This window comes from Meleagris gallopavo, chromosome 1 (genome assembly GCF_905368555.1).
Source record: "Meleagris gallopavo chromosome 1, MGAL_WU_HG_1.1, whole genome shotgun sequence".
NCBI lineage: Eukaryota > Metazoa > Chordata > Aves > Galliformes > Phasianidae > Meleagris > Meleagris gallopavo.
In genome coordinates this window covers 126,355,193-126,383,187 of record NC_139404.1, presented here as the reverse complement: position 1 = coordinate 126,383,187, position 27,995 = coordinate 126,355,193, and the positions used below count along the sequence as shown (strand labels likewise).

Genomic DNA, 27,995 nt, shown 5'->3' with positions numbered 1-27,995 from the left:
TTTTGGTGCTCTACCAGAGAAACAGAATTCAAAAGGGGGTTGTCTTCCTGCTTGATTGGGAATTCAGATTTTTCTTACAAAATCAGTTTAGAAGGAAGTTGGCCATTAGCAACAAGGCTGTGAGCTGTTTTCACAGGGTTTTTGTCAATGCAGAGCAGACAACAACAGGCATTGATTAAAAACAATGTTTTTATCAATGCAGAGAGCAGAAAAGACGCCTGTGTGGAAGAAAGGCACACCTTTTGAACAAGAACACCTAGATCTGATAATGCAATCTGAAGAAAGTATGTAGAGAAGGTTTAGTGTGAGAAACCTGTAGGTAAGTTAAGTGTTTCTCGTGCAGCTATCATCTCAGCCTTTAGGAGCTGACACTATTGCAGAATTGTTTGAGTTGTCTGTTAGTGAGAGGATCAAAACCAAATGAGATGGCAATGTGAGGCCAAGTGGCTAACTAGTAAAAAAACTTACTCATATTTTCAGTCTAAACAGGCATATGAAATTTGGGCACAGCTATACTTCACAAAGCAGGCAAGCCTTGAGGTAATGTTTGGGCCATTGTACTGCTGATTTCAGCTGCTCTCATCCTTGGCTTTGTCCACTTATGACTTCACTGTCTGGAGTTTTGAGAGAAGGAGGAAAGACTGAGTGCTGCCATCTAGGGAGAAAAGGCTGAAAGGAAGGCTTGAAAGTTCAGTTATGTAGCTGGGAGCAAGAAACTGCCAATTTCTGGGTTTCTGTTAGTTATTTGTGGATAAAAAGTAGCATTTCACTTAGTCTTCAACTATCAGGCTATTAATTGATACACACTTCTATATGCCTTACCACTCACTGAAGTTTTGGTTTTGTGTTGCTGCATCTAAACTGCTCTTGCATTATAACTAAATCGTAGAATCATAGAATGGGTGGGTTGGAAGGGACCACTAAGATCGCCTAGTTCCAATATCCTAATGCATTAGTTCTCACACTCATTGGGTCAAGAAACATTAAGTATCATTTTTTTTTTTTTTCACCATTTTGAGGTGTATTTATGGTCATCTCCTACTGATCAGTTGCTGCCTATCGTGACCACATGGGATGCTAGTGATCTTCAGATCCTGTTTTGGGAATTCATGTTCCAGTTTCTATACAGGTCTCAATTTGCCTGTGCAGTGGAATGAAAAAAAAAACTGTTCAGGCCCAAACTGGCAGTTTCAGTCCTGGTGAGGTAACACTCACTATTAAAAAGGGGATGGCAACAGAGAGTGCTCTATTTTTCCTATTGCGCATCTCTGAGTTCTGTTTTTTCTCCAGTCTGCCTCCTTGGAGGTGGGAAACTATATCGCTCCTAGAGCTGTTAAAGTTATCTGCAGTAATAGGAGAAAAAAGTGTTGAGTAGGACTATTTTGTTCTAGGACATCATGTTACTTTGGCTTCTACAAGGGAATTGAGGTTGTAGACTAGTATATCCTAACAGTAAAATGACTGCTTAGAAATGTTCTGATACTTTTCATATGCGATATCCATTTCAATTGCTTCTCCAAACTTATTCAAAAGAACCATCAAATCATAGAAGTGAAAATAAGCAATTCTTAAAAGTTAAATCTGGAAGCTTTTTACTGTAGTTTTTATTCATGCTCATTTCACAATCTGTGCCAAATTTTGAATGCTAAGGAAAACTCAGTAATACACTTCGCTTTCAGTGTACACTGGACTAATTTGCACTCTCAGATGTGTACTTCCATAGTTTTCTATTTATTTTAGGTCACTCTCTAAACTGGATTAGCGAGTGGTTTTTTTCTTTCTTTCTTCTACAGATTTCACTTGTTAAGATTCTGAAATACACCCTAACCTTTCTATAAACTGAAATGTTTATCTTCTTTTTGCTTGTTTCTCTTAGGCAGATATAAAGGACAAACTTGAAAGAAGGTAAAGAGTTGATTAGGATTAGGAAAAGGAATGGAGTAAAAATATAGTTTTTCAAACCCCTGCATTTAGAGTACGTTAAAAACCTGAAGGATGAAATACCAAAATGTTTCTCCACCTTCAATGATAAAACACTGAAATTCTAATTAGAAGGTAGAAATTATATTATTCTGTTGCCAAATTATATCACTGATTCTCTTCTGTATTTGGCTTACATTTAGATGACTGTCTATGATAACCAGATGTTTCAAGATTTTAATTAAAATATCTTTATTTTTATTATAAACAATACTGTAGGCTTTCCCCAGTAGTTCTAGTTTATAATTTGATTCTTTCATCTCTGAACAACTCATGCAGTAGGTTGCCCATGCCACACGGAGTAACGTCCAACCTCTTTCCACATGAAGGATGAGGTTAAAACTGGAGAGTTGTGATTGTCCTCTTGTTCTCCTGTAATTTGTCACATCTAAAAGAGGCCTGATGTGCTAAAAGCAATTAGTGTAGAGAATAGACAGACACACTGGTTCCGTTTCTCCACCCATTTGCTGTTTTTTAAATATATGGGGCCTTTTTTTGTGAAAGAACAAGTCAAAAAATTAGGCAACTTGTCAGCTTTGTCAGGTGAATATTAGGTAGAACTATTTTCTCTTAAAATAGGAAAAGATTGATAAATGCTTTCTCAAACTGATAAAACTGCAATCTACAATCAGATAAAAAGCCCTATATTTGTGTTTAATATGCAATACTTACCACCTTGGGCAAGCTTTTGCACATCTATTTGACAGAGAGAGCTGAGTTAGTAAGTCCTACAGGCTTGAAGAACATAACTTGAATAAATATTTGGGGTCTCCTGACTCCAATGGTAGGTCCACTCCCTTAGTATGCCCTTCAGCCCTTTTGATATTGCTTTTATTTAGCTTGATGAAGTAGTAGCTGGTTTTGGAAGAACTAGACAAGAGACGCATCATCTTCAAACTAAATTTAATAATCTCAGTATCCAAAGAAAGCCTCAGTATCTGGAAGAACTAGCATCAGCAAACAGGTGACATAAGGTATTTTGGAAAGATACACTGTCAAGAACAGCTTTGAAGTAAAGCTACTGAAGTTTATGAGGTGCTTGAACTTGCCTGGGACTAGTATACAGCCTTGCTTTTTTTTCTGTTCCTTCAGGCAAATTCATCACTGATATGAAGATTAACACACGTGCCTGCTTTTTTTGTGTTCTGGAAAAAAACAATCCTGTGGAAATGCTAGTGTCATGCTCTGATCCTTGTTTTAAGCAACTGACTGAGTTCTCTCTTTAACTTTTTTGTCCTTAACTCTTCTGAAATTGAGCAATAAGCCCATCAGGAGAGCAGTACATAAATTGAGCATTAGATCTTCTAATCCTAACTTAAAAATGGTTAAGACATGAGATGAAATAAGCTAGTCATCTAGAAGCCATACTGCTTTTTTGAATTTGTGGGGGGAAAAGCACAAATGTGATAAATTTGAACATCAAGCTTCTTAAATGTCAAATATCATTTGGTTTTATCCAGGGCAGTGGGCACAGCCCCAGGCTGCCAGAGTTCAAGGAAAGTCTGGGCAACACTCTCAGACATAGCATTTGGATTTTGGGTGATCCTGTTGGAGCTGGGATTTGGGCTCAATGGTCCTTGTGGTTCCCTTCCATCTCAGGATATTTTTTTGGTTCTACAATTCCATACTTAACTGCAGAAACACACTTAGTGCCAGCCAGCCTTTGCTGCTCACCAGGTGGGAACATCCAGCAACACCAAGAGTGTACAGATATGCTATTAATAGTAGCAAAGTCCTGAGTGCATTTGCTGCCATAGTCAAAATATTGCTGACAAAATGTCTGCAGCTTACATCCCAATGAAAAGGAAAGCTCACCAGTTGCTGCTGTGTGCCAGTATGACGTTGGCAATTGAGTTCAGCAGGCAAATGAATGGCATACATTTACCACAGAGGGATTATGGCAAGCTGCATTTTAATAAATGTAATTAACTGTGATTTTAATATAAGCTCATGCATGTATACATGATTTCTATTCTTCCAAAGCTTTTTTTCCCTCTTGTTTGGACTTTGGCATGGCACTAATTGCAGGATATGCATGGATATTTTTATTTAGAAAGCACATTTAGATCAGTGGAGAAAATCGAGACAGACATATTTACCTCATGACTAAGAGCATCCACCTGGGACCTGGCCATACTCCAAGTCAGCAGTCTGACATTCCACGTTAAGTTCACAATCTTAATTTTTTGTTATGCCTCTGTAGACAATCCCCAATCCTTGCAAAGCAGACTCTTGGCCTCTCACTTCCCTAACTATGGCCTTCATTAGCAATCTGGACTCCAAGAGGACTTCCTTTAGCAGCAGTTAGGTGTCAGCTGAGAACTGAACAGGGAAGGAGCGCTCTGTGCGCAGAGTACGTTTGAGAGATTGTTCAGGCATGCTTTGGAGAAAGCCTACTTCCTCTCTCAGGTTATTTCAGCTCCTGTGGCACCACACCCTACTCTGGAGAAGAGGACGTCAAACAGGTTGGCTTTCCTTCAGGGGAAGAGGTGGAGTAAAAGCACGCTGGTTCCCATCTCATTGGGTGCTGCAGGCGGCTCCCCTGCTCTCCGCCTTCGCCTCCTGGGTGATAAATGCATTTGTTAGAGGGCAGGTGTCACCTACGGGTGCTGCACGTGGCTTTGCCAAAGGGCTGCCTGTGTTTATCACTTGCCCCATACCAGGTGAGGCATTTAGGGACTTCTCCCTGGTCCTCAGTACATGAGTGTGATGGTGAGAGACCTCTTTGGACTTAGCCACTGATTAAAAGTGTCTCCCTCAGACCTTGGCTCTACCAACACCTACCCATCGTCGCCTGGGAATAACAATCGGTGCAACCAAATCTCTGCATAGAAGACCATGGGGAAATTCAGAAGCATCCTTCTTGTCTTCCTTGGCTATCTTCTAGTCCATGTAAGAGGTAAGTGAAATTGGCTTATTTCTGGGTGTGGTTACTAAAAATGAAAAACAACAACAAAAGCAAAGCCTCAGCCTCTCAACAAATACACTTGTTTAGAAATACTTGCTATTTTTGTTGTGACTATTTCATGAGAAACATTCAAGAGCGTTTAGGTAAGTACTTTGGCAGTTTCTAAAGAGATACATAGCTTTTGGATCTTCACTGATAACAATCATGCTAATTAAAGTTCGCTTATTATCATTTCATAGTTTCCCTTTGGTGTTGGTCTCCTAAAATAATTCACAAGCTTGAACTTGAGTATATACTTTTACTAATGGAAGCTGTAAAATGAGTTTCCAGGAGAACTTAAAATTTCCAGAAAGATCCTTAGTCAAATGTTTTTTCATAGTTTTAAAACTTTTCTTGGTTATTGATGTTTAGAAACATGTTATGTATTTTGTAAAAATAAAGTTGCTGCAGTTTTAAAATGATTGTGTTTTAATATTGGTATCGATTAACTTTAGCCGACATATTCCTGAATGTATAAAATCCAGACATAGGCATATGTATTTCTTTATATGCAGGATTAATGCAGAGCTGAAGACATTTTGTGAATGGATTTTGAAAAATGAATATAGATGGAGAAAATGTAATCTTTTTGCATTGAGTTTTCATCGTAAACTCTGAAGTAATTTTCTTTTAGCAAAGCATTATGTAAAATTTCATTTGCCATTAAACCAAATAGGATCATCCTCGTGTGCATCTGACATGTAGCATTCCGATAATCTTTTTATTTTGTTGTGTATTACTGCAAATACTTTTAGAGCTATGTTTTACCGCAAGAAGAAGCTGATCATTAACCTCTAGTTCTAAAATAGCTGCTGCTGCTCTTCCTCCTACCAGCCTGGATTTAAATGGAGTCCCAGGGAGATCATGCAGGGATGAGCAGCGAAAAAAACTCACCTTTAATTAGAAAGGGTTCTTGTAAATATCCCCTAAAATGCAGTAAAAACTTTGATGATAAAATTCAGTGTTTGTTTACCATATACTTAAAATAATTTCTTTAAAAATGAGGAACTACTTGGAAGTCTTCTACAAGTAATGTGTCACTGAAACAGCAGAGCAGCAGGACAGCGACGGCCTGCCCTGTAGCATGTTGTGAACAGGGATGATTCACACTCTCTCATTACTGGCATGTAGTCTTTCTTGTTCTGGAGATCTCTCTTATGCTGAATGTTTCTGTTTGAATTATCTGAGCATGGGCAAGCTGATTTCCATACACTGTGACACTGTAATTACTAGGGCAGTCAGGCTAACCGTTCTTGCTGCACACATGTAATTAAGAGGCAGTTCAGACCCTGCTTCAAGGAAGAAGTCATTGCTGGAAGATGCTGAGGACTTCTGACACAGTCTTATGACTGTGGAAACTATTTAATCCACTTTTGAGAAACAAAATGAATTATTTTAGTTCTATTGCAACAGACATTGAATTTTATCATCAAAGTACTTACTTGCTTCAGCAGACATCTATAGGAACCATGTCTCAGCCCTAATCAAGACACACTGTTAGGAAAGGCTTGGGCATGCTATGGAAAAGCTGGTCTAAGTCTTCAGGATATGAATGTCTGTGGCATGATTCACCCTTTTATATGCAGCCTTATAAAAAGCTAGGCTTTAAACCATCTGTGATAGCTCCTAGAAACTGCCAGGTCACTGTGGCCAGGCCAGATGCTATGACTCCCCTTATGATCTAGAGCTTCCTTTGTGTGAAGACATCTTCAGCTAGTTGGCTGGACTCTTCTCAAGAGAGACACAGCACAACCAAGGACCACATAGCTCAAGAAAAGCGAGATCTGACATTGTTTAGAAACTTGCAAGCTTACTGTGATCTTCTGTGCTTTTTCTCTTTTGGCTTCTGTAATTTTCAAGCTTGGGCAGGTTACACGAGTTCTCCTATGCAAGTTGAGATGCAACAGCTAATTGCCTGGGTGGCTTTTAGGTGAAATCCAAATGAAAGAAGCCTCATAGAAACTTCTTTTGCCAAAGTTCATCCTAATGTCACAGGTCAGTTACTGTGGCTTAGCTGACCTGTGGTAATTAAACTTCAGCTGTGTCTATACATCTGCTTAGGGCATGCAAAGACACAGTTAGGACCTAATCCCACAGTAACTAAGATTTTCACTTCTTTGAAACATATTCAAGGCTCCAATTGGGCAATACACCTCAGATTTCATCCTGTGTGTACATGTCAGAGGGGAGGTTGTGCAATCTGATGTCTCTCTCCTGTATGAAGCTGGAAAACAGCTGAGACCCTTGCTCAGACCTGAGTGCTCAGAAATGCTCCTTGGGTACCCAGTATAGATATAAACTATCTATCCATGTTTTTTAAGACTAGATGGTAGGTTACATAGTTAGTCAATAAAAAGGACTATGCAAAAGTTGATGATTCAGACAAGTTAATTTTACTCCATTACATACTGAGTGCTATCCAGGGAAAGGGAACAGCATTGCTAGCAAGTAAACTATATATCACTGTTGAACCAAGGCTTACTAAGATTTTGACTCAAAACCAGTTGTGTTCTCAGGTAATTGTCTAGGCACTTTGCAGGGAGAAAATTACAGACCTGTTTGGATTTCAGACGCCGTGTCTTAGTTATTATGAATAATGTAGTTTCCACTGGAGTTAAAAGACAGAATGGGAGAGGTGCAAACCTAGTCGCATTTATCTCGCACAACTCCATCAAACTCCCGTCCTGACCATCAGTGTGTGTGGTCCCTGCATACCTGCTGAAGTACTCATGGTATCAGAGGGGATGTATTAAATAGTGAATTCCCTTGTTGCTCAGTAACAAAGCTGTTCCACTCCCAACAGCAGAGTTGCTATCCTCTTTAGGCAAGTCGGTACTGCCATCCAAGGGTGTGACCGCAGTGCGATAGGTAACATAGCTGAACTGTTTGAAACACTGCTATCAGCTGAGCTGTTGCAATGCCAGAGCTCAGGAAGAGCCAACAACAATTGTGTGTGCTCAGCTTCTCTGATCACTTCTCAAACACTGCTGCCACTTTCCAAGCAGCGCCCAAACTGCCTGTTTTCAGTCTGCATTTTTCCCTCATTGGCATCAGAAATTGTCAATCTCTTTCCAGCCTGTTGAGGACAATAAGTCAACAACTGAATGTCAAAAGTCTTTCAAGAGCAGAAATCAACAGAAGTATGCATTTCTATGGCATTTTGTCTTCTGACTATGAGGAGATAATTCCGTATTGTTTTAATCTGCTGTTTTAACATTAATCTTCCTTCATTTCCACATGGAATTAAAATCCATGTTTCTTAACGAAAAATATATCTAAAATACTGATTGTAGGACAGCATCTCATGAAGCCAAGTAGGCCATCCCAATTAAAAGAAACCACTTGAATGGGCTATGAAAATATGATCCAACTTCTGCTGTGTATGCTTTGTCTGACAGCCATACATTTGAATTTCTGAGTAATTTATTAACAAAGCTACATCACAGCAATATGTTTTCAGAAGTCAGCAATCCTCCAGGTTAAATAAAAACAATGGCCAGGGGAGGCATTAAGATTAGCAGACAAAATAAAGCAAAGTCGTTCCTTTTTCCCAAAGCCTCACAGAAGCTGTGGTGGAGGAACCAGACATACATGGCGCACACAGAGAACAGGCCTGAGCAGCCACAACCCCCTGGATCACAATTTCACTTGTATTTTTAATTTAATCCAAATAAGACAGGTGGTACTTGAGACTTAGAGGAGACTTTGTTACTATACAGACCTGCTTGCTGACCTCTAACACTTCCTACCAGCCTTATTGTTTGAAAGAAAACACATTGCTAATGGCGCAAAGCAGAGCAATTGTAGGCCTCGCATGTTTGCTAATTTTCTAGAGAGCACAAGTGGAGAATGCATATGAAACACAGTGGCAAAACCCATGTTCTGACTTGGCTGTGTTATTAATCCACTTGGAACCTTGGTAGTTATGCCCACGAAGTACTGTGATTTTGGGTGCACAGGCTTTGCTACGAAATGGAATTTCTGGAACAAATTTATCTTGTTGGTTATGGAACAACACTACTGAGGTCTGTGCTGCCCATCCTGCCCGCTGAAGAGCCAAAGGTAGTTCTCTGCCTCTGCTCTGGTGATGGAGACGGGGTGAGGTACACAAGAAGATACTCTGAGAAACAGAAGTGACTAAGCCTGGCATCTCTCTGCTGCTTTGTTAGAGGTCCCAGCTCCTTTATTCTGCATGTAATTTTAGGAGACACATCAGCTTCTTCTGCATTCACTCTGGAGAAAAATTCAGAAAATTATATATATTTGACGTATGTATGCAGGGTGCATCACATCATAAGCAGCAGTAGCTACTTTTGAATAGCTGCTGTTTGTCCGCAGCAAAGCCATAAAAATAGAAGACCTTCTTTAATGTTTGATGAGGCCATGCTGCCCAGACATAAAACAGTGCTACCACTCATGGTTTATTAATACATCTTATTGGCTGGTAATTATTTAAATGTGTTTTTGTATGAATAAGTGAGAAAGACTTTTTCATTTCCTTTGAGTTCAAAGCATAAACAGAAGCGGCCTGGCAAAACACATGAACCCAATAATCAGGTCCATACGCTGTGGTCTGTAGACTGGAACTTAGATCTTAATTATAGATTTTAAAGCACACTCAGTTTCCGCCACGCCACCGAGGGGCTGAAATGGAAATCATTGTTTATGAAAGGACCATGGTGGAGAAAGAAATGATCTAATGTAACTTCATCAGGAAATGTGGATCATTACATCAAAGAAACTGTACCCACTCACTGAGGTTTTGTCCATAGTGTCCACTCAGGGGAATAAACCTTTATGTTCTCACACAACTTTTCTTATGTGAGTAATTTCCTTTAAACAAACATAGATGTTTCGTGAACAAAGCAGGACCAGTAAATGGGTATGTTCTGAACCAAAGACTTGGGAGAATATGTACTACTTTCTCAAAGCAGAGGAAATATGTACAATGATTATATAATTTTCAGAAATGATCTGTATGAAGAATATCTTACCATTTCTGCTAAAAAGTACAGAAGTCCCTCAGGTGACTTAGGTATCATGTTCTTTTCAGATACCTTATACTTTCAGAAGATTTGTTCTCATCCGTGTGTCGTTCATTTCTTCCTCACTATCTGCCAACTTTATAATCTTTTAAGCTCACTGTATTCAAAAAGCAATTCTTATTTAATCATGCCGAAGAAACCTTTTTTGTTGTTTTTAAACAATGTGAAATCAACTTATTTTCCCTTTCGAGGTACCTAATATGTTTAGTTGTTTTTTTTACTTTTTTGCTTTTTAATTTACTTGTAACACAGTTAATATTATCTCAGTCGTATGACTGCTATCAATGCACTCAAAGCTCATTAATTTAATCATTTCTATGACAAAATGACAGAATTCATCTAAGACACACATACATTAAAGTTGTATGGCTATACAGATGTACATATACATACAAACACATTTTCTCATGTATCTAAGTTTCACCTTTAACAATTGACTGCATGTACTGAACGCCTGAGAATTTAATTTCCTTTGCTCTCTTACCTGACTCTCATTTAACAATATTTATGCTGTCTTGTTTAATTGTCTGTCATTCTAATGGCCACAAACTTTGTTCATACAGATGCAGGACTTACTGAGGTTCGAATTCACATGGTGATGCTATGGTAGCCTTTCGTGAGAAAAATTCTGTCCTCGGTCATGTCTCAGACAGGCTGAGAAAGTTGGGGCTGTTCAGCCTGGAGAACGGAAGGCTCTGAGAAGACTAATAGCAGACTGTCAGCATCTATAGCAGAGCTATAAGAAAGAAGGGGACAGACTCTTTATCAGGGTCTGTGGTGATAGGAAAAGGGGAAATGGTTTCATACTTAAAGAGGAGAGATTTAGTTTGGACATAAGGAAACAGACATATACAGTGAGGGTGAGACACTGGCACAGGTTGCCCAGAGATGCAGTGGATGCTCCATCTCTGGAGACATCTAAGATCAGGCTGGACTAGGCTCTGAGCAATCTGATGTAGCTGTAGGTGTGCCTGTTCACTGCAGGGGAGTTGGACTTTTAAAGGTTCCTTCTAACTCAAAAGGTTCTTTGATTCTATAGTGAATAATAGGTGGCATCCAGCTGCAGAGTCTGTTCTTGCTCCTTGTAAACTCTCCTCAAAAACTGTGGGAGATCTGAAAGAGCCCTAAAGTGTGATGGATCTGTTTAACATTTAGGCTTCATGTTCAACTACAGGCACAAGATGCTGCCATCTGTATTTTAGTTACTTGGGCCACATTTTCAAATAACAAATATGGACAAAAGCTAGTGCATATTAAATGTGTATCTGACTTTGCAAAGGAATGACTACCTTGGTGGAATAAGTTGACCTGGCTAATAGCAAGTACAAGCACTAGTGAAAGAAAATGTCCTGCCTGAAAGAATGATGCCTGTAAAAATAAATGCAATAACTCTACAATTTGAAATACTGTGTTTTGGTGCTTGGCTTCACAGAGTCCATTCTCTCGTGTGGCTGTCAAAGAGAAATCTAGTGGTAGCAATTGAAGCCAGGCCTATTCTTCAAAGTTCTGCTGGCACAACTCCATATGTTTTGTGGAGAGGAATTAGATCCCCAGTAATCCTGGAAGTGCCAGCAAAAGTTCTGCTGTTAGTACCATTCATTGTGTTTGAGCATATTGTACAAACATCATTGAAACAGCTTCTTTCCCAGTGCAAACAGCATATCCATCTGGAAGGCTTGCTTTCTTAGCTTAGCATTTTCTTGTTTGCCAATAAGGACTGTACTGTGGTGTCAGACAGGAGCATATAAGCATCTTCGAAGAACAGTTTAAGAAAAATTGCGGGCCACACAACAAAAAGCACTAGTGCAGTCATTTTATTTCTTTATGCAAACAGGGATACTCCCAGAAGGCTAGAAATAATGCCAAGATAGCATACTAACCCAAAGCAGTAATAACAGAGATAATTCTGAGCTAGCACAATCTGCATAACTAAATCTCCTAATAACTTCATGCATGTTACATATATATATATATCAAAGGAATTTTTATTTTTTTCCTATTGAAATTCCTCCCTCCCTCCCTTCCTCCCTTCCTTCCTTCCTCCCTTCCTCCTCTCTCCCTCTCCTTTCTCTCTCTTTCTCTTTTTCTTTTATTCTCCATATCTCTCTTTCTTTCTCATTCTAATGAGTATATTTCCAGCTGTTTCTATTATGAAAGCAGTTTAAAAAAGGTCATTTATTTAGGTGAAATACACAGTTGTTTGTTCTATGAAGATGCTTGTCCAATTTATTCTCGATGCCATTTATCTTCAGAGTTCCCTGAAGTGACTGTAGTTCCTATTGAGGAAAATATTCTCTGAGTCTCTGATTTGATTTTCTTTTTAGACCCACCATTTTGTGGATGAAATTTGGGCTGTTCAGCTAGTTAACCATCTGTTATCCTCTCAAATTAGTTTCTTAAAATGTCTAGGTACAGTCCCAGAAATGGGAATGATCATTTAAAATTCTGCTCCACAAAATCTTACTTCTTGGCAACCATTTGATGTTATTATCGAAGGAAGTTGGGATAGAAGTCCAAGCAATCTTTTCAGTTTATTGGAATATCATTTACTGTGCTACACAGATGTCCACATACTGCCCATCTGTCAAGGCTTATATTTACATAACCAGAGAAACTTCAGTGTAGGTTCCTTTCTTACTCTCTATCAGTCATTCTGTGTTGGTGCCATTGGTGTCTGTTTCTTTTTATCATCTGGCTGATCATCAGAAATAACAAAAATTCAATCTGAATATTTTCTGCAGGGGATACTCAGGCTTCTTTTTTATTCTCCTTAACATTTTGGTAGTCTTGCATTTCTCCCTTGCTGTCTCAAAACAGCGCCTCTTTTCTTTATTTACCATTTCGGCCACAGAGCAGACATTCAACAGAAGAGGGAAGCCAGATGATGTATTTCAGGAGAAGGGCAAATGTCAGCTACTGATTCCCTTTCTCATGCAATTGGAATCATCTGCATGATCTTGTCTGAACGCCATCATACTTTTGGATTAGAGAACTCTGTTATTTTTTTTTTTCTTTCTCCTGACTTGAAAGATATACTTACTATACTTGGAAGTTTTCCATAGGTTTAACTTAGAAACCAATTTTATCAAGTTCTCAAACATTAAGACCTCCATAGCTCCTTTCCCCATCATTAGTTGCATGCCAGGACTTGTAACCCAGGACCAGATTTGGCCAACAGCTTTTTAGTCTTTCAGAATTATTTCGATTACTCACTCCAAAGCAAAGTTTGAGCCCTTCTGGGATTATCCTGAAGCAGGGCTCAGATTAGACAGCCTTCAGCTCTCGGGATGCCATTTGAGAATGATGATTTATACCAAGGATAAAATCGAAGGACATCCAAACTGAACTTGCTGGTATTTCTGTCACTAAAATATACTTCAGAAAAACATAATTTGACCATATATGATCTTTGAGGTACCTTCCAACCCCAGCAATTCTATGTTTCTATGTGCCTGATCTAGTAAGTGGCAACCCTGCCCACAACAAGAGAGCTGGAAATAGCTGATCTTTAAGGTCCCTTCCAACCCAGCCTGTTCTATGGTTATGTTATTCTGTGATTTAAGTGTTAGGAGCAGGATGCACACAGGCTGACAGGGCTGGGTGATGAGGCTGGGCTGAGGCCTGGCCAATGGGTAGGATCTACCCTCGGCCTGCAGGTTCATAGCCAGGCATGGCACAGCTGTGACTTAGATCCTGGGGAGGAGCTTGGGGCCAGTGAAGGAGTACTGGCTGAGAAAACCCACTGTCAATTTCATGTCTTGTTTCATTTAATGAATTTATACAAAATTAAGAACAGGCATTAGGATATTATTGATGTAAGGGCCTAGCTGAAAGGTTAGTGGACCCAGCTAGGCTGGTCAAGCAGTCAGAGTAAGATTAGAGGACATTCCATGAGCAGCTCAAATGATGAGATAAAATGTTTGTATGATAGCATTAGCAGGACAGTGTTATGCTGTTACCTACTTTTCCCTTTCAAACGTGAGTTTGCCACACTATTGTATAGGGACAGTTTTGCTTCCGAGACCACTCGCTATTCAGCATTCTGGCCTGGATTTATCTTTCCTGTCTGACACCAGCTATAATTAAGTTCACAGACTTATGTGAAAATTTTCACGAGTCAAAAAGGTTTCACTTTATACTTTTGTGCTGCTTTCTATTCGACGATCATGCAGTGTTCTACCACTGATTAACTGATCCTCCCATGGAGTTCTTTGACACAGACAAGGGCTGTTATAGAAGCAGTAATTAATAGAGGGAGTGACATGAAGTTTGCCAGCACCCGTGGAGCCAAGACTGACACCAGTGCTGTGTTGAGGGGCTTCTCCAACAGTCCACATCTACTTCCCAGCTTCCCCACTCCAATAATAACACTTTTCTTGCTGTGAAGACTTTGATCCCTTCCAAGAAAAACACTTTAGCCTAGAGCTAGGTACTAAGCCTTTTAGGCAGACTGATAAGCAGGTGCAGAGTAGGAAACTCGTGTGGTAGACACAGTGTTTTCCTGCTTGGAAAAGCCAAGACATGGGGTTTCTTTCAGTGGGTCTGTATGTGCTGACCTTTTATTTGGCATGCAGACAGGAAAAATGGGGTTTTGGTCTGGGTGAGGACTACTGGATGCCTGCTCTATAAAGAGGTGAATCACAAAGACTATGTATTAAAAAGACACGGCAGATCACAAAGAGAGGAATGTATGTGGATCACTGCAAAAGTAATGTCTCCTATTTATTTCCTTGGAAACTACAACAGATACAAAGAGTACAATAGTATTATTCAATAGAGCAAATTCTCAGCTACAAAACCCTATTTTTCAACATAATCACCATCATTATCTACGCTTTTTTTTACCAGTGATGAATAAGAAAAGCCTGCATGCCACACTTGTAAACATCTACACTAGCAGAGACCAAACTGTTGCTGTCACCACAGCTGAAAAGCACCACCCACCTCCTCACTGTGCCCGTACCTACTGTTTGGTCTCCATCAATGTTCAGCATCAGTGAATGTCAGAGGGTATCATTTTTTTATGCATGGAGGAATTCATTGACACCCTGGCTTCATCCACACTTCCATGTCAGATGCCATATGGACACACTGCCTCTCTGTTACTATCTGTCACACAGCAACAACATGACAACATGTAACAGAATATTGGTGAGAACGTTCAATCTCTATTGCCATACCATGAACATCCACCTCTGACATCGTGGACCAACTGTAAAATAGGAGGCACTACAATCAGAGCAGCCCTTGTAAATCTCAGATGAATATCTGTGTTTGCTCAATTCAGACTTTGGTTTACATATATTTTATATTTTCCTTTTTTATTTTCCTTTTTTTTTTCACCAGCTAACTTCAAAGATCAGGATGCTCATTTCCCTGCTGTGACATTTAATGATGTCATTGTCACCTAAGACAGAACACAAAGGGTTCTTTTCTCTCTTTTCCTATTTTTTTAAGGTTCAGTGAAACTAAATTAGGTAAATACATCTGTCTATCTGTTAGTGCTCACATACGTTACAGAAAGACTTGAAAAAAAAGCTGATTGAGGTGACAAGTGATCTCAGGGCAGACATGCCAGGAGAGCTGATGGCTGTGGTCATTCAGGCCTACGTGGGTAAGGGACAAGGGCTGACAACTTGCTCTGGGCAAGCTCCTGTTTGGGTGGGTTTCTGTTCTGCCTATTCTAAGCAGGGTTCTGGCTTTATCCAGAGCCCTCACAGGTCACAGATATCTGCCTCTGATGGTCTCTGTTTCCTTCTAGGTCAACGTGACTTCGATTTAGCTGATGCTCTCGATCACCCAGGTAGGTGTCCTTATTCTCCTATGGTATTTAGATCTAGTAATAAATTTTAAGCGCTTTCTATTTTTCTTGAGAACTGGAACATGAAGAGGGTAGTACTTCAATTAAAAGTATGAAGGACAGGGAAATGTCAGATTTTTAATTTACATACAACTGAAAACTGCTGCTTTTTCTGTTTTGTTTTCCTTTTAAAACATAACTTTTTTACATAAAATCATTTTTTCTCTTTAAAACAAATAACAACAACAAAAAAGTTTTGGAAACATATCTCATCCTTTTTAGTTTCTGCCATGATGCATAAAGATTTACTAAATACAGCTCTCTTAATTTGCAGATACTTTCTTTTGATAAGTTGAACAATGTTAAGGGTTTATTATTGTATTTTTTTGTATAAATCATTGGGTCACACAGATGATATAATTACCAGGAAGCCCACAGTGATCAGAAGACCAACAAGACCTCTGATGAGTGAGTAATACAGACAACAGCCATGACTAATATCCATTATGCATAAACTGTTTTGTGTGAGATTCTTGCTTGTAGTTGTTAATGTGCCATTCTTAAGACAATTTGTGTGAATTTGTGTTCTCTGTATGTAAAGTAAGTATTTTTTGGACAACTATCAGTTGCATGTCTTTACTATTTTCAGTAAGTCTTTAGAGCATGGCTGGCCACAGGTGGCATTTTATTTCCAGATGGTCCTCTTAATACTTTTGTAACCTGTACTGACATCCCTGGGGTCTACAAAAATGGGTAAATGTAGCTAAAAATTGCTAACTGTGCTTTTTTTTTTTTTTTTTTGCATTATCTCTTCTAAAAGAGTTCATAAGTGTTCACGATGCTTGATAACAGACTTGAATATTATCTAGTTTTGATTGCTATAATGACCTAAGTCAGAAAGGAAAAAAACTGGGAAGAGCAGAGAGGACTGAAAGGTTTCAGCTGTATTTTTGAGTACTAGCAATGATAACTTTCAATGAATGGCTGTTACTGTTGGAAAAAACCAAACTCCAAACAACAACAAAACCATGTGCACATTTATGACAACATTTTATAACAACACAGATATTTTTCACCTAAATTACACTGAAGGAATCTGCATGAATCAGGAAATGCTGGATAACATTAGCCCACAGAACAACTTTATACCTTTTCCTAATAAATATTACAGCAAGATTTTTAGGGTTAGATGTTCCACGCAATGCTGGTTCACTCTGTACAAGCAGGGCAGTGTTTTGTGAACGTGATAGCTACTGAATCCTGTGCATTCTTCCTTCCCTCTTGCTTTTGCAAAGAGAATCTGTGTTTGACCTAGATTAGAAGCACCTATTGCAAAGTACAGTGAAGCCACTGCTCTCTACTTCCTTTAAAGTCAGTGGGGAGTAATCAGCAAGTCTAACAACAGTTCATGTAATCCTAAATGTGGATCAGTTCTCAACCTAATATAGACATTTAAAGTAGGTTAGTTGAATCATGCCCTCAGAGACTCTGTCCTTAGTCATGCTAGGAGGCCAAGTCAGAAATCAATAGTTACAGTGACACTACCTCAGTCCAGTGAGAGGAATTGAGTTTTTGGGACTTCTGTTAGACATGTGACAGTGGAAGGGCTGCCCTACCTGAATCAACTTTGCTAATTTTTGGGAATTAAGAACTCGGTGTCTTCCAGAGTGTATTTTGGAATCTCTCCCAGCACTAGTAAGGATTGCAGGCAGTTTAAAATAGATTAGAACAAATTTTTAGAAAGTTCTGAAATATGTTGTTGGGTTTGGAAATGTTCAGAGACACGATATAAAAGTGTGTCCTAACATGTACCTGATGTTTCAATGTTTATTCTATTTAGCCAGTGTCACTGAGAAACATGTCTTGCTGAGATGATGATGTTGGTAGAGTAGGGTCCAATTACTGTATGGGCCCTGCCCTCCTGGCATCACTTCCCACACAAGAATCCCTGTCTGAGTTGAAGTTGCCCTGCAGGTATCTTTCAATGGAAGGGAAAGATTAAATTTATTTTTGAAATCTTTAAATAAGTAGGTTTTAGCCACTCATACTAATCCACTACATTCTTATCTCTAAATTGGAGGGAGATGGATTTGAGAGCTGGACTATTAGTTTTTTACTGAGAGGGTAATGAGTCACTGGCACAGCCGCCCAGAGAAGTTGTGCTGCCCCATCCCTGGAGGTGCTCAAGGCCAGGTTGGACAGGGCCCTGGGCAGCTGAGCTGTTTGGGGGGCAGCCCTGCCCACGGCAGGGGGTTGGAACTGAAGGATCTTTAAGGTCCCTTCTAACCTAAGCCATTCTGTCATTCTGTGATTCCATGATTTAATTGTCGTACACTCAAACCCACACACTCAGGTGCTCTGAGATTTTTGTGTTCAAGTTGTCTGGTGAGCATCACGTGCAACCTAGGATAAGGTATCTCAGCTCCTAGCCCCTGTCATGCCTCTGTGGTTCTTCTTGATAAGAAATGGCAAGTTAGTTTTTGAACAGATTCATACCTTCATACCTTTCACAAATCGTCAGCTATTATGTTAAGGTCCTCATAAATTTGCTTACTGAAGCCTCTCTGGACCTTAGGCCAGCATGCTGCTCACTGTCTGTTTTTACTTGTTTGGGATTCATATACTATGTTTTTAGTCTGTTTTCTGGATGAACTAGCAGGAAAATAATGGTATAGGTAATATGCTGCAACCTTTGTGTTTAGAGTGCCCTTCTGCTTTTCTTCTGCTGACCTGTGCTGTTGCCTTATCAGAGTGCAGGCTTGCTGTTTTTGACAGAAACAGCACATTCCTCAATTTTACAGCTGGGAATGGTGACCTTTGCCATCTGTTCTTTTAACCCTTTGTTCAGCTGTTTATTCTTGTGCTTACAGACACATTTCCATTCATATTTAATTCATATTGACCTCAACATCTCTGTAGCAAATCTCTGCATGAAGCCTCCAGGGCAGAACACTGCATTTTACTCAAATTCTTAGTTTTGATAATAGATTATTGCTTCTTAAAGTACTAGCCTTTGACTGGAAAGGTATTTTTGCAATGCATCTCTGTTCTAGTTAGACAGGATTAACACCTAGTTTGACAAAACGTACCCACTCAGGCAGTATACGATTATGTTCCTGACAGATTTTCTGGAGACATCAAAGCATTTCTGAGTATTCATATTGACATATGATGAGAATAGATACTGTGCAAAAACCAGCTTCCTATTCTCTTTTGTTGTAAAGAACACATGAAAGCAGACATGCACTGTGATGCCTTATGAAGAGAAATAGCATATGTTTGAATGTCTATCTAATTTTCTTTGGCAATTAGAATCATTATCTAGGTAGATTTTGCTTTTTCTTCAGATTCATGCAGATTTCCATATTTATTAGAAGCAAGAAAATGATCTCTGGACTTAATAACATCCATCTAATATACTTCTGCATATGAATCAGTGACCTTTGAGAACTCACTATTGTTCCACACACCCTAAAATATCACCTACATACTCTTTCCACACCTGAAAGAGCTCATTGGCAAATTGTTTATTTAATGGAAAGTTCCATTTCAGCTACTGCAAGGCACATGCACAGTCTTTGGGAATGGTAACAGCCTGCTGATTCACTACATAATGTGCCTGTGCAGAGTTCGAAGCACATTTTAATACTTTTATGGCTCCGCCAAAGATAAACAGATCATCACTCAACCTTGGAGAGACACGTATGATTACTTGAAGCACAATTTTTTTCTATCACCATGACCCTTACATAAATTAGTTAATTCAATTCTGTCTCCCTAAGTAGGTTTATTACTTTCCAAGATTTTTTTCTAGAAATAGGTGCAACAAATTATACCTGAGACAAGTTTACACACAACAGTTTGACCTACAGACATAGAAGTTAATAAGTATAAACAAATCAAACAAATAAGATGCACCCTAATATTCTAACATAACTAATTTCACTTACATAACCTGCACATATATGAAGGATGTACAGACTTTGCTTCTAATATAAAATTTATTCTGAAGGAATGCAACCTTTGTAATTGGAGTAGAAAGCATTATATAAATTTGTTAATTCTTTTGTGGGCACATATTAAATTTTATAAGGTTTTTTTTTGTTTTTTTTTTTGAGAAAAGTGGAATATCTTACTTGAATTTGTGGGTATTATCTGAAAAAAATGTTGCTTGTCAACCATTGTTTTTACATTTTCTGCTAATAACTAATGTTTCACTTCCCTCAAGAGGTCTGCCCTGCTTACTTATCTAAGTCTACTTCCTTTTTGTTTGTTAGACAATGATCTGCATTTAGGAGATGCTCTTGGTGGAGGTGAGTACTTTCTTCTTTTCTCAGATATGTTGTGGTTAAGTGAGTTTGGGTTTTTTTTAGTACTCTTTTTTTGAAGTCCTTCTTGGGCAAAAAGATTTCAAGACTGCAACATAATCTGTAGTAAAGGAACTAATCTGTAGTAAAGGAAGCCATACTTATGTGCCAGAGGCCACCATGCAGAGCAGGGGCACCAGGATGGGCCGTGTCTGGCTGCCAGCTACACGGATTTGCATGCTGGCCTATTTATACTAACCGAAGTCTGCTGTGGTTAACACTGCCACATTGGGGTACCATGGCCATGGCTGGGAACTGCACACATTGCCCAGTCAGCCATCATGATTCACAGCCTCTAGCAGAAGGCTGAAAACAAAAGATATCACCAGCACAGTTCGTTCAGCTATCATAAATTAATCTGCCAAAGATTAGGAATCAGAGGTAACAGTGAACAGAGATGAGTGTTTTAGCTCTGCTGGCCACGAATCAGAAATGCAGGAAAGAATGGTTCAGAGGTGAGCACTGATGGATATGATATAATTTAGGTTTCAGGCAGTCAAGATATTGTAACCAGCTGTAACTTCCATTTATTTCTATAACATGCAAACCTCATCTAGTACATATTTATAGCATGTGTTGAGCTATGTAAATGCATGACATCCAAGATGCTGGAAAATTTTGCACCTCATTTTACTTACTGTGTTTGGAGGTATACCTGTGAAGTACTCTAGAAAGGTTCTTGCACGCTGTAATAATCTACAGTCTGAGTAGCATTGAATTAAGACATAAAATTCTACTTGAATCAAGGTTACAGAAAATAAAAACCAAAATAAATTAAAAAAAGAAGAAAAAGAAATGTAAGTCCTATTGAAATGGTCTGGTTTACTCATGTTTCAGACGCAGAGAATCTGCTTATATTGTTCAGGTTCTCCTCTAACTTCTCATACCTGTGCTGAATGACATTCATCCATACTTTGTAAAGCTGGATATAGTTTTGTTGATAAGTCCCATATTTCTGCTGTCATTTCTTCCTGCTCATACTGATTGTTCCATTCTTGAAAGTTTTTACTGAATATGCTGATGAGAGGATGGTTGTAACATGTTGATTAAATTATTAAAAAATTACTTAAGTATTTTCTGTAAAAAATATCTCATTGGTTAGCACATGATGTTTCTTTTGACTTTTATTTCTTTGGTCAATTTTCAGTTCATGTTTTTAATTGAAATTCATACATTATAATGGAATTAATGATATATACCTCATTATCAGTAGCTGTGAAGACATTATCTTCTCAGCATCTATGATACATATGTACATCTTGTTGTGTTTAAGGAACACAGTTGCAGCATGGTAATGGGGATGAACAATGACATTGGTAGTTTTCTACTATGGAGTCTTAGTTTGGAACACATGGTTCTGGAACAGAGCAAGTCTCTTCTTCTATTAAATAGGATGAATTGGGCAAAGTCTGATTCAACAAAGCTTTAAGAGTGTATCTAAAATCCACTGAATGCAGTAGGATAAATTCATGCTTAAAGCTGAGCATCTCTCTAAATAATTTGCTGAATCAGAACTTTAAAACAGCTTACAAATAGAAGTGTTACATTTAGCATGTAGGCAAGAAGAGGCCATGATAAAAGAGCATCTAACATGAATTGGAGGTAAAAGAAAGATTAAAAGAGTGGGAGGGAAGATGCCATTTATTTCAGTAGCCTGACTTTGATTTATTCAGAGCTAAATTTGTTGCCTGACTATGTGAGCAGTTAAATATGCTACTGACCTGGTTGGGGGTAGCATGAGGAGGCCTGCACTATGAAGTAAGAACAGGCATAGCCATTTTTCCTCAGTCAGACCATTACTCCAGCACTGTGTGTGCAATTTGGAAACTGCTACTTGTGATCACGCATCTTTCTCTATCCAGTTCCTCTCTTCGCAGTACGCCAGTGGAAATTAGACAAAATGCCAGCTCAAAGTCAAAAGGAAAATTGCTGAAATCTGAGTACATTTTGCACTGTTTAAAAGTATAAAATTCATCATGCATGAGATGAATTCAATATGTGTTCACTGAAACTACTGTCTGGTTCATAATAATACCTGCTGAGGGCGCAGAGATAACCTCTTGCCTCCTGACCAGCCCAGGTCTGTGTCACTGCACCACTGACACCTGCAATAGCATATTATTCTTTCAGCTGTCAGAATAAAGTAATATAAGCATGTGCCAGAATTACAAGAAACATTTCCCTTGGACATTTTTTGAGCTCTTCCTTCATTTCAGTTTTGAAAAATTTCCATCTTCTAATTATCTTCAGTACCTTGTAATTTATTGACATATTGCTTGAAACTTTTTAACCTACTGACAAGATTATTTTGTGAATTCATCAGGGAAAAGATGAGCAATATGCATACACTTTCAGGTTATCATACTTTTTATTTACAGCTCCTTGTTCTGTTTCTCCAACCATTTAACTATTTATTGTCAATAGGTGACATCCCAAGACAACCATTATACCCACCTCTTCCACCACGTCCAGGAAGCCACAGTAATACTGGTAAGAATATTTTCTCAATAGAAAATCTAGAACTAGGAACTGTTCAGAGAAGATATGTTGAACTCTTTACTCTCTTATTTCTTTATTTATAATTTTTAAAATTTTTATCATCCCTTCCTGCCTTTTTTTTTTTCTTTCTTTCTTTTTTTTTTTTTCTCACTCATTCTCATTCCTGACCCAGTGTTTGGAAAGATTTTCTGAGCTTTTGTTCTGGCACCATAAAGCTTTCTGCCTCCCCGAAACAGAGGACATTGACTTCTAAGTGACATGAGACTAATATTTATCTTGTTTCTCCTTTCATTTTGGGTATGTATACATGGAACCATGCTCGGGTTCAAATTTGACATGTACCTCCATGAAATGGATAAGGCTATGTACAAATCCATACTGAGATGGCTCTAGGGTATACAACAGATGGGACAGGAGAGATGGATTTAAGATTGCTTTTGACTGTTGTCCCAGACACCCATTTAAATACAGTGGAGGTGATACATCTATCCTAGCTACTGCCACGAATCTCGTATTTACTTCTGGTCTGACTGTAGTGATGCTCTGTGGATATGGCCTTCTTGAGTCTTTCCTAGAAGGGACCTACTGATTTCCCACTACAAGAGCTGCTGGGATTTGAGATGTCCTTACTATATTAGGATACATCCTACTGAAGCCCCAGATTCACTCATCCTACTAGTGTCTACTTCTGCAAATAGAGCTGGGCCAGTTAATGAGCGGGGCTTTTGCATATTGTGTTTAGGAGCCTAAAGTGGCTCCAAGATTTGGACTCCTAAATACAGAACAAATTTAACATATTTTCAAACATACGTGTCTTCGTGCTCAGAATGGGTAACAGTCTTAGTACTTTAGCTTCCAGTGAATGTAAGTGGGTGACTGCTTCTGTAAGACAGCTGCCGTATGGAAACTGGGATTTCAAAGGTCCCTCACCTTTCCCCAGAACTGTTACAAAAAAGCCAGAGAAGGGAACTGAAGATGTTACCACTGTTCAGATAATTTTGCAATAGAAGTCCTAATTTTTATCTTGCAGGAGGATTTAATGATTTTGATCTTGTTGATGGGAAGCCTTTACCACCACACATAGCAGGTAGTATTTGACGATTCTCATTGCATTTTCTCTCTAATATTTATAAATCAGAGCTCACTGGTTTTGCTTTAGCATAAATGTTTATTACTGAAGGTGTAGGACAAGACTCTGCTATTTTTATTTAGACTAGTCATCTTTCTCCATGGCTTTTAGCACAAAGCTTTAGTTCCCTTGAAACATATCCCTAAATGCCTTGCAAAGTTAAGCCAGAGCCTTGCAGGATTCATTCCTTCAAATTCTGTTTGGACAGTTCCAAAGCAAGGAGCTTCTACTGAGAACTGAAAGTAGACACACCAAGTCTATGATCCTGACAAATCATCTTATTGTCCAGAAGTAGAGGATAACAAGAGTAGAGTTGGCCTCCTATTTCCTTTAAATCAGTCTGACATAGACAGCTAAGGATTATCTTTTTGTCTATATTCTTCAGACAATATTTTTCTACAAAAATGAAGTGGCAGGAGGAAGGAACTCTATTCCTCCTACTGAAACTGATGCCAGTCAGGATTAGAACCAGAGCTTCTCTGTCACAGAATCCCACTCTAGCTGCCCCATTTCACATTGTAGGAAACGCAGAATACTTTGTTTTCAAAATATGATGAAAGACAATTTTTGATGAAACTTTATCCTCTATTCCAGGAGAAGAAGGGCATAATTTCAATCATGGTGGAAACACAGGTATAGTAAATATTTCATTTCTATAATCTGTTTCAGATCACCATAAACAGTGAGAAAATGTAAGCCTTATAAAAGTAGTACATATATTAAATGATGATGTATGATACTGTTCTCATATCAGCTGAGTGCACCATAATTGCCAGTCTTCTGTTTAATTCCACTTAATGGATTTCCAATGTTTCACCATATGATTTTCAAAGTTTTGCAAAAAACACATACTTGTAGGTAATATGCCTTAGTCATACTATTTCACTGCATCTGAAAAAAATCTCTCGTTTTCTACAGATTCAGGATTAATAGCTGGAGTTACATCTCCCATAATTTCTGCTTTTGTGATATTAGTTGTTGGATCTATTGCGGCCTACACAGCTTACAAGAACAACAAGCTTTGTTTCAAACCACGTGGTAAGACAGAATGAGTCAATTTCTGTGTTGAAGTAGATGTGAATTTAAAAAAAAAAACAAAAAAAAAACCTGTGGGGACAGAAATAAGCTAATTATGGCCAAACATTCTCTAGCCTGTATGTGATCTTGGTCTCAGTCAAGTATAGGAAGCCACAATGTACCCAAAGGACAGATATACACCACTTCCTGAAAGGAATTGCGTAATGTGAAGTCTTTGCACCCATGGGGGTGACTGACTGTTATGGCCCTGAGCCCACAGCTTGAATCACCTGGATCAGCCTCACATAGGGCTTCTCCACATGCCCTCTGTTCAGGGTTCCAATTTCAGCTTGTTGCTTCCTGTCCTGGCCTTGTCTGTATCTCTAGTGTGCCTGCCTAGCCATGGTTCTGGATGGCTTTTTGTGTTTCTTGACTTGGTCTTAGGCCTGGCTGGTTGCCTTGCATTTACCTGAAGGTCAGTGGGTTGTCCACAGGACCCTTCTGCCATCATCACCTTGTTCTGGCTTGCCCACTGCTAGTGTGGTGGGGTTGCACCGTGCTGGCTAGACTCTGGTCTAGGCTGCCCTGTGAACATCCTTGGGAGCAGCCCCAGTCTTGCAGCTCCCTGGTGCTTAGCTGTCATACAGGAATTTAAACTTCTGATTTTTGTTATCTGTTCTATTATTGGACTAACAACCAATACATTTATCATATATTAAAACATTCACTGGATTGCAAAGACATGAATGAAATGCAGAATGTGTATCAAAAAGTCTTCTCTGTGCACATGGAGAAGTTTGCTAGGCTGAGTGCTGCTGGTGATGCCACAGGGAACACAGAGGGGCTAGGTGTTCTCTGGACAGCACTACACAGAGGATACCCACCTGCATCCAAGGGGAATGTTTTCAGGCTACAGCATAGCCTGGGGATGCACTGAGGGAGGTTATTTGTGCCCCAGGGGATGTGACAGTCACTTTTTTTCCCATGTCTATAGCTAAGGTGTAACAAAAGCATCATGTCAGGTGATGCAGTCTGTGACCCCCCCCTGCCCTCTGAAAAGAGGAGGGACATAAAGAGAAAAGCTGCCCATAGTTCTGTAGTAGTAAGAGGTTCCTACCTCATGCCTCAAAAGGACCTGGAGAAGAATGAGCACAGAAAGCAGCTGATATAGATGCACTGGCAAAGGATATCCATAGCAGAAATGATTCATGTTCAATCTTCCTTCTTTTAGGTGGGGCCACAGTGTAAACTGCTGAAATGAAAACTGTCCTCTGTGGATATGTGACACACTCCTTTGGTTGGCAATGTTCTGCCCACAGATCTGACATTTTTTTCAGCTTCATAATTCTGAGCAACAAATCTTCCTCTGATTAATAAATTTTTGGAGACACAGCAATTCCATTGTCTTCTACACGACGTTACTCTTAAATCTTGAGATTTACATCATCAAAGACTTAACATCTCCAGATAAGTATTGCACTATCTGGTGTATTCATAAACGTTGGATAAGTATTTTAATTCAGGAGCTATTTTAAATGCAGAATTCCAGCTAAATATGAGCTTAAAATTAAAATATTTTGGTTTATGAGGTTTTGTTTTTTTTTTTGCCAGCTTTTTTGGTTTATGAGTGAAGATTTTTTTTTCCTATTTTCTAAATTGTCCAAAATAATTCATCATTCTGATAGGACAGAAATAAGAAAAATGCCATTTCCATTCACACATTTTGCATATTTCTGTACTGTCTGTGGTATTTAAGAAAAAAACTGAAGTTGTGTAAATGATTAAGCATTTTAATGCCTTTACTTTGTATCTTATGTCTGAACTCTTGCAAAGCAGAAAGAGCTACAGATGGAAAATACATTCTTAATTTTAAAATACAACATGAAAAGAACACGTGCACCGATGAACCACTGATTAAAATAAATAAAATGAGGAGAGCACAAGTTAATTTTATTTATTTATTTATTACTGAAATGGTATTTGGCTCTTCTCAGGAACTGGAATCTGTTGTAAATTATGTTTTCCTTCTTGAAAAATTAGAAGCCTCCAAAGGCAATCTGATATATTTTCTTTCTTTCTTTCTTTTTATTTTAAGAAATGTGTTCTTCATAATTTCTTTGAAGGAAAACTAAGTGCAGAGGTTTTGGAATCAATTAGAACCAATCTGTGACATTTTGTCTTGCGAATCTATGCCACCAACTTTTAAATTTTGTACATATCTTTTAGCAGAAGTATAGTTGATACTTAGAGTTTTGCTAGAAAGGCTGCTTCATCTTCTTTTGCTCCTCATCAACCTTGCTGTGTTAACAATGTTTGTAGGCAGACAAAAATTATCATCAAAACCTAACACTTTTCCAGTTTCTCTGTCTTCAGGGAATGAAACGCAGGTGAGAAGCTGGCAAAACTAGTGGTTTACTGACATAATTCTATCATATGGTTATTTTAGCTAACTTACAAGCATAGAGGAAATACGTGAAGAATGTATTTTCTTAAAAATTTGCATGCAGGTGGATGTAAAAACAATTTTGTGTTTGTTGAATTGTTGAGAGAAAGACATCATCTGGACAGGTACACTTTTCATAAAATAAAATATTGTTCTATCTCTGTGACATTTGACATGGATACTTCAGTTGCTGAAGAGATCTTTATTTTGATCCTGAATGTAAGAAATTATCATGTACATCAGTTCAAACATGGAAACACCTTGACAACATGCAAAGATAACAAGCAGTTTTGTGGCTACCACTTTCAACTTATCATCGATAATACATTTTAATAGAGTTTTCCAGGACACATGCTTTTTCTTTAAAAATATGAACTTCTCATGTTAATATTTATGAAAGTTACTATATGTTTTGTCAGGTAGATGTTAAAGCTTTTTGTGGTTACCACCTCCATTGCTTGTTTAACAGTAAAAATATGAATGATCCTTCTTTCTCTTGAGAATTTTCAATAAACACATACTCTGTTTTACCTAAAATGAAATGAAGTTTGCTTGTTTTGTGAGTTATTTTATGGAATGTATGCTGGCTGGCTGGTACCCTTAATGTCTAAGCTGATGTGGGAGCTACTATTAGAGGAAAGAAAAAAAAAAAAAAAAAAAACGAAACATCTTATGTATCTCTTATGCATCTATTTTTCAGGATCAGTGTTCAAGAAGGATTTATGTGCAGTTTTAAGAGTATAAAGATTTTTTCTTTTAAAATGCTAT

At 38.5% G+C, this 27,995-nt stretch overlaps 1 protein-coding gene across 2 annotated transcripts; it reads left to right on the top strand.

The window, feature by feature from the left end:
- Positions 1–63: 63 nt before the first annotated feature.
- Positions 64–27,769, top strand: XG (Xg glycoprotein (Xg blood group)). Of its 2 annotated transcripts, XM_085212948.1 has the most exons (10): positions 64–4,643; positions 4,742–4,879; positions 15,734–15,775; positions 16,184–16,240; positions 20,050–20,085; positions 22,564–22,629; positions 23,669–23,725; positions 24,362–24,400; positions 24,686–24,805; positions 26,016–27,769. In XM_085212948.1, exons 2-10 carry the CDS (start codon positions 4,819–4,821, stop codon positions 26,030–26,032), a joined length of 495 nt encoding a protein of 164 aa, XP_085069074.1. In that variant the 5' UTR covers positions 64–4,643; positions 4,742–4,818; the 3' UTR covers positions 26,033–27,769. The 2 variants fall into 2 exon arrangements, with proteins under 2 accessions (XP_085069074.1, XP_085069081.1); XM_085212955.1 differs by lacking the exon at positions 16,184–16,240.
- Positions 27,770–27,995: the final 226 nt, after the last annotated feature.

Bases quoted from the DNA above. Each gene is read 5' to 3' on its own strand.
- XG (XM_085212948.1), top strand. From the start codon at position 4,819: ATGGGGAAATTCAGAAGCATCCTTCTTGTCTTCCTTGGCTATCTTCTA. The intron at 4,880-15,733 runs GTAAGTGAAATT...GTTTCCTTCTAG, and splicing joins TCTTCTAGTCCATGTAAGAG to GTCAACGTGACTTCGATTTA. The intron at 16,241-20,049 runs GTGAGTAATACA...TTTGTTTGTTAG, and splicing joins ACCAACAAGACCTCTGATGA to ACAATGATCTGCATTTAGGA.